Here is a 12,009-nt window from a genome sequence, read left to right on the forward strand (position 1 = left end):
AACAAAAGATCAGAAAGAGAAATTAAGGAAACAATCCTATTTACCATCGTACCAAAAAAATAAAATACTCAGGAATAAACCTCTCTAAGGAGGCAAAAGACCTTTATTCTGAAAAGCATAAGACACTGATGAGAGAAAGAGAAGAACAACACAAACAGATGGAAGATATACCATGTTGCTGGACTGGAAGAATCAATATCATCAAAATGACTATACTACCCCCAAGGCAATCTACAAACACAACACAATCTAGAAACAAAAAATTTTAAAATTTGTTTGGAAATATAAAAGACACCAAATAGCCAAAGCAATCTTGAGAAAGAAAAACAAAGCTGGCGGAATCATGCTCCCTAACTTCAGACTACAGCTTCAAACAAAGCCACGGTTATCTAAACAGGATGTTACTAGCATAAAACTAGAAATATAGATCAGTGAACATGACGGAAAGCCCAGAGATAAACCCACGCACTGATGGTCAACTAAACTATGACAAAGGAAGCAAAGGTAAGAATATACAATGGAGAAAAGACAGTCTCTTCAATAACTGGTGCTGGGGAAACTGGACGGTTACATGTAAAAGAATGAAATTAGAATACTCTCTCTAATACCATACACAAAAACCAATTCAAAGTGGATTAAAGATCTAAATGTGGGAGTTCCTGTCATGGCTCAGCAGTAACAAACCCAACTAGTGTCCATGAGGATGCAGGTGTGATCCCTGGCCTTGCTCAGTGGGTCTGGGATCTGGCACTGCCACAAGCTGTGGTGTAGTTCACAGACGCGGCTGGGATCCCACATTCCTGTGGCTGTGGTATAGACTGGCAACTACAGCTCCAATTTGACCCCTAACCTGGGAACTTCCATATACCATGGGTGCGGCCCAAAAAAGAGGGAAAAAGATGTAAATCTAAGACCAGATAATATTAAAACTCTTAGAAGAAAAACACAGGCAGAATACTCTCTGACATAAATCACAGCAGTTATCTTTTTTGATCAACCCTCTAAAATAATGAAAATAAAACCAAAAATAAACATACAGGACCAAGTTAAACTTAAAAGTTTTTGTACTGCATAAGAAATCATAAACAAAATGAGAAGACACATACAGAATGGGAGAAAAACTTTGCAAACTCAACATCTCAAAAATATACAAACGGCTCATCAGCTCAATACTAAAAACCAAAACAAAACAACCTAATCAAAATGTGCACAGGATCTAAATAGGTATTTCTCCAAAGAAGACATACACATGGCCAAAAGACACATGAAAAGATGCTCAATATCACTAATTATCAGAGAAAGCAAAACTACAATGAGCTATCACTTCATACCAGTCAGAATGGACATCATCAAAAGGTCTACAAACAAATGCTAGAGAGGGCATGGAGAAAAGGGAACCCTCTTACATTGTTGGTGGGAATGTAAACTGGTACAATCACTATGGAGAACAGTACAGAGTTTCCTTAAAAAACTAAATGTAGAACTACCATATGATCCAGCAATCCAATCCCACTCCTGGGCACCTACCCAGAGAAAATCTTAATTCAAAAACATATATACACCCCAATGTTCAGTGCAGCACTATTTACAATAGCCAAGACACGGAAGCAACCTAAATGTTGCTTTATCTATCAAGAGAGGGATGGATAAAGATGTGTTACATGTATACACAATGGAATATTACTCAGCTACAAAAAAGAACGAAATAATGCCATTTACAGTAACATGGATGCAGAGATTATCATACTAAGTAAGTCAAAGACAAAGACAAATATGAGATCACCAATATATGGAATCAAAAAAAAGAGATGCAAATGAACTTATTTACAAAACATAGACAGAGCCACAGATCTCAAAAACAAATTTATGGTTACCAAAGGGAAAACGTGGGGAGAAGGGATAAATTAAGAATTTGGGATTAACATATGTACACTACTATATATAAAACAGACAACTAACAAGGACTTACTTATAGTACAGAGAATTCTAGTCAATATTTTGTAGTAACCTATATGGGGAAAAAAATCTGAGAAGGACTGAATATATGTCTATGTATAACCGACTCACTTTGTGTACACCTGAAACTAACACAGTGTACATCAACTATACCCCAATTAAATTTAATAAATATAATAAAGCTTTTCCCATTATTATAAACAAACACACCTTCAAAATAGTTAAAATAGTATTTCTACCTGATAGAGTGACTGGGAGAATTCAATGATACATTGAGTGTAAAGAGACTGGTGAGTACTTTACACATATATGATCAATATCTATTATTAATACTGAATCATGTTTTAACAAAAATATTGCTCTTATTTATCTACCAAGAGTACTAGAAATATCTTTAGTTTTATCTCAAGGAATGAATCAAAGGGAAAAACCAAATTAACTTATGTTCCTTTTTAGATATCTAAGTACATAATTAACTTGTTGTTAGGTATAGAGCAATAGAAGCACAAAGCTGAACAGTAGGCAAGACAGTGGTAAATATTTGAAGATATCTGACAAAGGTGACTTTCATTTTAGCGAATTCTAATTAATACAGTAAATGACAGGTAACTCACAAAATAAAAAACACATATGGCTAATAACATGTGAAAAGAAGTTCGACTTCACTGATCAATTAAAATAAATAATCAAATTAAATTTCTGAACTGTCCTTTCTTGAGCATCAGACTAGTAGGTGCCAAGATAATCAAAACCAGGAGTTCCCGTTGTGGCTCAGCAGTAACGAATGCAACTAGTATCCATGAGGATGTAGGTTTGATTCCTGGCCCCACTTAGTGGGTTAAGGATCCAGCATTGCTGTGAGCTGTGGTATGGGTCACAGACACAGCTCGGATCTGGCATTGCTGTGGCTGTGGTATAGGACAGCAGCGGCAGCTCCAATTCAACCTCTAACTTAGGAACCTCCATGTGCTTCAGGTGTGCCACCCCCACCGAAAAGATAATCAAAACCAAGGTATTAATTATTTTGTACCAATAAGGATGAAGAAAAATAGGCACCTATTTACAAGTGAATGGCTCAACCCCTTTTGGAATGTACCCTTATTAAAAATGTAAATGTTTATGTCCTTTGAACCACCAAATTCTTTTTCTAGACATTAACTCTACTGAATAGGTTTATAGATGTATAGATACACATATTATCTAACACAGAGAGTATTTAGTGTGTCCTTCCCCCTTTCTCATTTATCTTCTGGATTAAAAAACAAAAATATTCTAAATATTTGTCAACAGGAGGATCAGATAAATTGTTACATACAATGAAGTATAACAGACGCTGAAAATAATTTTATATAAGTACCTACAAGTAAGTGGAAAAAAAATTCACTGTTGGACTCTTTCTCTCCTAAAAGAGTTATTTATAAAATAAATCTCAGTAATTACACTAATCACCTGTGCCTTCTAGACCAGAGGCCAGCAAGCTTTTTTGTAAAGGGCCTGACTGTATTTTAGACTTCAAAGCCCATATGGTCTGTCACAACTACTCAACTCTGTCATTACATTATAAAAGCAGCCACAGAAAATAAGTAAACCAAGGAGCCTGGCTATGTTTTTAACTATGTTTTAAACTATGTTTGCAGGCACTGAAAAAATAAATTTCATATAATTTTCAACTGTTAAAATATATACTTTTTTTTTTTTTTTTACTATTTGCAACTATTTAAAAATGTAAAAATTATTCTTAGCTCACAAGCCATACCATAAAAACAGGTAGCAGGCTGTAATTTGAGAACCTGTTCTAGTATATAAAGTACCTATAGGATTCATTTATTGAATGTTTACTGAATACAATTTGTTACACACTACTGACAACAGGGACACAGCAAGGAAAAAGGAGACCTGCTCCCTGCCCTCAAGAAGCTTAAAAGACTACCAATTTATAGCACATATTAAAGGAAAATCACTTGCAGCATAAAACTGTCATAGTTTCATTCACTTACACTTATTATAAGCTCTAAAATAAAATATCTTAAGCTAGATGCACCAAAAAAGAAAAGACTTGAAAATGCTAACACCTAACCTATTATAAATAAATGACAAAGCTAATAACAAAAATTTCAAGGAACACAATGTCTTCAGGCAATAGCTACACAACATATTATTACAAGTGTATTTGAACTTCCCTTTATTTCTTAATAACTGTCATGCTTTAAGTCCTACAAAGCAGACAAAAAGTGAAATATTAAGTAAGCTGGTCATATGGAATATCTTTTATACATCTTTTGTATCTAAAAACCATTATCAAAAGAAAGCAGATTTTCACATCATTCCCTTCAACTCTCCATCACTTTCTTTAGGTTGTATACACTATAATTTGGGTGCTAGAGAAGTCGCACCAAAGAAATCAGAGCAAACCTAAAACAATTATGAAGATGGAAAGTAGTCTGATTTGGGAACACATTTACAGAAAATTCTTAGCCAAACAGGATATTAGTGTAAAAAAATTAGTCGATGATAATTTGGGAATAAAAACTCTGACCAATTAAAATGATATAATTTTTTAAATCTCAAATTTACAAAAGCACTCATGCAACCAACTTACATTAAAATCAAGAAGGGCATCCATTTGATTTTGAATAATTGGTACAGTTTTTAGGAGTTTTTCTGTGTTCATTGTTCTCATAACTCCATCAGCCCTGTTTATCAAAAAGAAAAAGGCAAACAATTAAATTTGTTATAAAACTGACATTTCTAACTCCCATCTGGTTCTCTATTTAAACAGAGAACAAGCTGGTTTGAAACATCACCTGTTGTTAAGTCATTATTGAACCTAAAACCTCAAGAAGAAATCATACCAAAAAACCTCCACAAAAACAAGAAACACCATATGTCCAATATCAAGGTGCTCATTTAAAACTAAGAAGATGTAGAACATGAGACATAAAAATAAAAACTTACATTATACAGCCAGGTTTACAGTATACTTTTTACATGAGAAAATCATCTGATCCTCACTCCACTCACATGGGTAAAGGACAGATTGACAGACTTTTTTTTTAGTGACAAATTTTAAAAAATAATTTGCCTCAAATCACTAAATAGGACACAATGTGGTCTGCAGCTGAACTCAAGTCTTGGTAATCACCATTTTATTTAAGGTATTTTATTCATGGCTCAAACCAAAATAAAATTGCTTTACTACAAAATAAAGGACAAGGTTACCAAGTCATTCTTATCTGGCCATTAAAATAAGTGATACTTAAGAGGAATGGTTTTTAATAAAATATTCTGCTAAATATTTCCCCAAAAATGTCTTTACATATTTCTTTACATATTTCTTTACATATTTCTAAATATAGACAAATATTAGCAGTACCAAACTAGAATTTTACAAAACTGATACCGAAAACACTAGATAAAGAGGTATGGGGGTTCAGGCACACAACAAACACTAAATCTTTGTCATATATCAGGCTCCATATTAAGTACCTGATGTATGTTTTTCAAATCCTCACAAAAATCCTACAGTCTTATCCTATTTTTTATGACGAAAAATTTTAGGTTCAGTGAGATTATAAAACTAAAGTCAGAAAACTAACTGATATTAGGGTCAGGATGTAAACCCAGGTGTATGAGTCTACAAATCAGTGCTCTCCATAAGCTTTCTTCAGAGTAAAAAGGCCCTTTCAAGAAGCGTATAGGCTTACCCTAATTTACAAACAACCCATACTTTAAAAAGGCTGCTCTAAGTTACCCCTTCAACCACAACCCCGATACCAGAAAAATAATTAAGCGATGAAAAGCAAAAACAGTGCTTTGAGGGACAAAACATGAGTTAAAAGAATAAACACGGAACTGCCTTAAGCAGGCAATTATTGACCAGCTTTAGCCCAACAACTCTCCCAAATAAGATATGTTAACCCACTGGCACCTATATGCTCTCAAGTACTAAACTATACTGACTGGTAGCAGCTGCTGGAGTTTGGGATAAGGACAACACTCCCTCTTTGCAACCTTTTCTTTATTCTCACACACATCACACTCCCATTTTATTAGTCACTGTGAGTATCCTTTTAGTTCTCCCTCCCTCTTCTTGCTGAAGTAACTTTTTGACCTTATCACTTCCCCTCCATCACAGAAGGCTTGAACACTGGCTCAGTTTTTCTTGGTTAACATCATCATCTTATATGCACAACAAATCCAACATCTTGATCTTAAAGTCCCTTAACCATAATTTCTATTTTCATAATCAGATCCTGACCTTACTGTCCCTGCCAAGCACATTATTCCCACCCCTTGCCCCTCCCCGCACCAGGAGAAAAAGACAAAATTCAGACACCTCATCCTACGACAATAACCTTTTAACTTTCCAGCTGCCTTGGTATCCCCCATGGCAAAAACTATCTGACTTGATCATACACTTCACTCTATCTACCCCCCACCACTATCCACATTTGATCTCTTTTCACTTTTCCTTCTTTCATCTACCTTATGATTCCACAGATCATTATTATACTCCTCTGCAAATACCCTTTTGCACCTCTTATTCCTTTGCAGTCACCTGGCAAACTCCTAATCCTAAGTGAGCACACTTTTACCTTGCCCATGTCTATACACTACACATGCAGCTGAATGCCTGTAAAGAAAACTGAGAAACTGGTAAAACTACAAATTCTTGATCATCAACCTCAAATGGGGCCTCAGCATTGCCAGCAATCCTCTTAGCCTGTCCAGTGAGTTCCTTCTGAGTACTTTCAAACCACCTTCTCCCACCTGTCCTTCCCTGCCTCCCATACCCAACAACAAGCTCTAGCTCAGCTTGTAACTCTCAAATACTCCATTCAGAAATAGAAAATGACAATAAGAGATAGATCATTTTGCTGCCAAAACTACATCTATCTGGTCTGCTCCTATTACAATGGAGGAAGTCTATTTCTTTCTATCAAATGTAAATACCACTCACACAGGTCTTCCAGGTCCCACTCTGTCACAATCTTTGGCTGTCTTCTTTTAACACAGCACTGTCCAAAAAAATTATTTGCAATGGTCTAAATGTTCTACACCGGCACCATTCAATATGGCAGCTACTAGTCACATGTGGCTACTGAGTATCTGAAATGTGGCTCATGCAACTGAGGAAATGGCAGTTTTGATTTTATTTCATGTTAAACAGCCACACATGCCAAGTAGTTACTACACTGGACAATGGAGCTCATTAATCTCCTTCATACAAGACCATTCCCATCAACATGCAAGCCAAGATTATCACATTTTAAACACACACACACACACACACACACACACACACGCACGCACGCACTAACCCCATAATTGCATTTGGCTACCACTTCTACTGCAGAGACAAGCATAACTCTTAAAATAAGAGTTGCCACTACCTTGCTTTTCATTCATTATTCCATTCACTACAGTATAAGCCCCATTCCTACTTCCCCATGCTTTTCTATTGGGTACTTGTTAACATTATCTCACTAGACCTATCAACATCATTCAGAAGTTTCCCTCATTTGTCTAATAGTCCACTCTCGTAGCTCCCCCTATATCCCTTACCCCTTGTTTTCTTCCTACTACCACTTTTCAGTTTCTTTTGTTGGCTCTACATCCTCTGTTGCTTCTCTAAAGCAGATGCTGTGGGAGTTCCTGTCGTAGCGCAGTGGTTAACAAATCTGACTAGGAACCATGAGGTTGCGGGTTCGGTCCCTGCCCTTGCTCAGTGGGTTGACGATCCGGCATTGCCGTGAGCTGTGGTGTAGGTTGCAGAGGTGGCTCGGATCCCGTGTTGCTGTGGCTCTGGCGTAGGCAGGAGGCTACAGCTCCGATTAGACCCCTAGCCTGGGAACCTCCATATGCCGCGGGAGCGGCCCAAGAAATGGCAAAAAAACCAAAAAAAAAAAAAAACTGGAGTGTTTGACAAAAAGAAAATGAAAGGGCCGATGTTTAATACAAGCAAATGAAAAGACAAATCTACAGGCAATTTACTGGCTCCATTTTTCATAAAACCATTTAATGTTCTGTTTACAAACTCACCTAAACATCTTTTCAAAAACTATTAAACATCTATTAATTTAGACACTGTGGAAAGTCCTAAAGATATGAATATGTATAAGACTATATTGTCTTCATGGATGGGACAATGTCATATAAAATCTAACAGAAATAAGACTTCCTTATTCCTCAAAGAAATGAGGATTGAGTGAATTCTTGAAGAATGGCTAAGAATTGGCCATAACAACATACAAAAGGGCTTTATAAAAGAAGTGAGCATATGTTTGGAGTTCCTGTTGTGGCGCAGTGGTTAATGAATCCGACTAGGAACCATGAGGTTGAGGATTCAATCCCTGGCCTTGCTCAGTGGGTTGAGGATCCAGCCATGAGCTGTGGTGTAGGTTGCAGACACAGCTCGGATCCAGCATTGCTGTGGCTCTGGCGTAGGCCAGCGGCTACAGCTCCAATTGGACCCCTAGCCTGGGAACCTCCATATGCCACACAAGTGCCCCTATAAAAGGCAAAAAGACAAAAAAAAAAAAGTATATGTAAGTGAAAAGTCATTTAACCATACTGGATAATAATTCATTTTGATATTGAATGTCTGTTTTCTATTAAAAATTACAGTCAGTCTCCACCTCACTTTTTTCATACCAAGATATATTCTAAATGAATCAACAATTTAAACATAAAATATGGAATCCATAAAAATATCCAATGGGAACATGAATAGCTAATCGACCATTTTGAGTTAGAAAAACCCACTCTAAATTTGCTTAAAAGACAACCGCCATAAAAATAATAATTTTGATCACATATTTTAAAGTTTTAATAATGCTAAAAAAGGGGGAATATTTTTAACCCGTGACAATTTATTTTTCTAATACATCAAAAGTTCATGTTAGTTTGCCATGTACTAATAAATCATAAGCATTATATACAACATATTTAATTCTCACAAAAATTTTATTAATAAATAAGTGCTAAAAACATCACCATTTTATAGAAGAAAAGATACTGACAGATGAAATAACCTGGTGCTTAAGTCAAGGCTTCCCAAATGTGCCACAATATACTACTATGGTAAATATGGGTTATACGTATGCCAAGACATTAATCCCTAACCCTTCAGCCTCAAGCAGTCTTCTCCATGTAACCCACTGTCCTATATAAATAACCTCAGTTTGTATGACACAATGTGGAAAAAGTTGGCAATCTGATGGATAAGTAATAAAAGATATTTGTTCTAAGGGAAGAGACACTGAAGTATTAAGGGTACAGCTGAAAAAAAGGCATGAGGTAACTAATCCGCTCTTAAATGGATTTAAAGTGTGCAAACTCACATACACACAGAATAACTATGCAAATGTGACAAGATGTTTAAATTTGGTGAATCTGAGTAAAGTGTATGAGTCATCTATATTATTCTCCCAACATTTCAAGATGTGAAATTACTTCAAAATAAAATTATTTTTAAAAAGTTACCAAGCTGGCTGAAAAATCCCTCATCTAACTGGAGTGAAACTATAAATCAAACCTAGATTTATCTGACTAAACAGCCTATGAACTCTTAACAAAATAGAGAAGAATTTTAAAAACCCAATCGAGGAGTAAGCAAAGCACATTGAAAGGCAATTAACAAATCATGGATAGCATTTTGGAAAAGACAAAGAGGATAAATATAACTATTCAATAACTAGTCAATCAACCAATATAAAATGAATGCCTAATCAGATATTTTCATGATGATGAAAGAATAGCTATTATAACTCTTATTAAATAATTTGAATGAAATGAGAATACTCTCTAACACCATACACAAAAATAAACTCAAAATTGATTGAAGACCTGAATATAAGACCAGATACATTAAAACTCTTAGAGGAAAACATAGGCCAAACACTCTCTGATATAAACCACAGCAATATCTTCTCAGATTCACCTCCTAGAGTAATGAAAATTTAAAAATATAAACAAACAAATGGAACCTAATTAAACTTAAAAGCTTTTGTACAGCAAAGGCAACCATAAACAAAATGAAAAGACAACCTACGGACTGGCAGAAAATATCTGCAAATGATGCTACCAAAAAGAGATTAATTTCCAAAATATACAAACTGCTCATACAGCTTAATATCAAAAAAATAAACCCAATCAAAAAATGAGAAGACCTAAATAGATATTTTTCAAAAAAAAAAAAAAAAGACAAAAAACACAGATGGCAAACAGGCACATGAAAAGATCCTCAATATCACTAATTATAAGAGAGATGTAAATCAAAACTACAATAAGGAATCACTTCACAGCAGTCAGAATGATCATCATTAAAGAGTTTACGAATAATAAATGCCGGAGAGGGCTCGCAGAAAAGGGAACCCTCCTATACTATCGGTGGGAATGCAAATTGGTGTAGCCACTACGAGAACAGTACGGAGGTTCCTTAAAAATACTAAAAACAAGAGTTACCTTATGATCCAGCAATCCCACTCCTGGACATACATCTGGAAAAAAACTATAACTCAAAAAGATAGAGAGGAATTCCCATCATGGCTGAGCGGTAAGGAACCCAACTAGTATCCATGAGGATCGGTGTTTGATCCCTGACCTCGCTAGGTGAGTTAAGGATCTGATGTTGCTGTGACCTGTGGTGTAGGTCGCAGACACAGCTTGGATCCCATGTTGCTATGGCTGTGGTGTAGGCCAGCAGCTGTAGCTCTGATTTGATCCCTAGCCTGAGAACTTCCATATGCCACGGGTGTGGCCCTAAAAAAAAAAAAAAAAAAGATAGGGAGTTCCCATTGTGGTTCAGTGGGTACAAACCCAACTAGTATCCATGAGGATGTGGGTTCGATCCCTGGCCTTACTCAGTGGGTTAAGGATCCAGTGTTGCCATGAGCTGCGGTGTAGGCTGCAGATGCAGGCTGGATCCCACACTGCTGTGGCACAGGTCAGCAGCTGCAGCTCCAATTCCCCCTAGCCCAGGGAACTTCCATGTGCCACAGGTACAGCCCTAAAATGCAAACAAAACAAACTAAACAAAAAAGGAAAGAAAAGATACATACACCAGTGTTCATAGCAGCACTATTTACAAAAGCTAAGACATGGAAACAACCTAAATGTCCGCTGACAGGGGAATGGATAAAGAAGATAATGTATACATGAAGGAATATTACTCAGCCACAAAAAAGAATGAAATAATGTAATTTGCAGCAACATGAATGGACCTAGAGATTACCATGTTAAGTAAATGAAAGACAAATATCATATGATATCAGTTTTATGTAGAGTCTTTAAAAATGATGTAAATTAACTTATTTACAAAACAAACATAGACTCACAGACAGAAAACGAACTTATGGTTACCAAAGGGGATGAGGTTGGGGGGGGCTTAAATTACAAGTTTGGGATTAATGATATACACACTACTATATATAAAACTATATATAAGATAGATAATCAACAAGGACCTACTGTAAAACACAGGGAACCATATTCAGTATCTTGTAAAAACCTATACTGTAAAAGAATCTGAAAAGGAACTATGTGCATGCACACAAGAGTATATAACTGAATCACTTTGCTATACACCTAAAACAAAACACTGTCAATTAACTACACTCCAACTTTTTAAAAATAGATTAAAAAAAAAAAAAAAAGAAACCGTCTGGCTAGTCTTCAAAAAGCAAAACATAAGTGCTACCATATGATCCAATAATTCTAGTCCTAGGTATGTACCCAAGAAAACTGAAAATATAATCCACAAAAACTTATACACTAATGCTCACAGCAGCATTATTCCTAAGAGCCAAAAACTAGAAACCATTCAAATGTCTACCAGCTGATGAGTAAAGAAAATGTAGTATAAAACTATAAAAGACAATATTATTTAGCCATAAAAAGGAATGAAGTATTGAAACATGCTACAATAAGGATGCTACAACTTGAATACCTTATGCTAAATGAAAGAAGCCAGACACAAAAGGCCACATAATGCATGAGTTCATTTGTATGAAATGTTCAAAATAGGCAAATCCATAAAGATAGAAAGTAGAT

General features: G+C 35.8%; 1 protein-coding gene across 23 annotated transcripts in view; it reads right to left on the reverse strand.

Moving 5' to 3' along the window:
• Positions 1-12,009, reverse strand: part of PICALM (phosphatidylinositol binding clathrin assembly protein) — a 111,709-nt gene that overhangs the window by 57,490 nt on the left and 42,210 nt on the right. For all 23 annotated transcript variants that reach the window (XM_047752876.1, XM_047752895.1, XM_047752875.1 and 20 more), the window contains one exon: positions 4,556-4,649. In XM_047752876.1, the coding sequence (XP_047608832.1) occupies positions 4,556-4,649 (94 nt within the window). The remainder of the gene's footprint in view (positions 1-4,555; positions 4,650-12,009) is intronic.

Source organism: Phacochoerus africanus, chromosome 11 (assembly GCF_016906955.1).
Source record: "Phacochoerus africanus isolate WHEZ1 chromosome 11, ROS_Pafr_v1, whole genome shotgun sequence".
Taxonomy (NCBI): domain Eukaryota; kingdom Metazoa; phylum Chordata; class Mammalia; order Artiodactyla; family Suidae; genus Phacochoerus; species Phacochoerus africanus.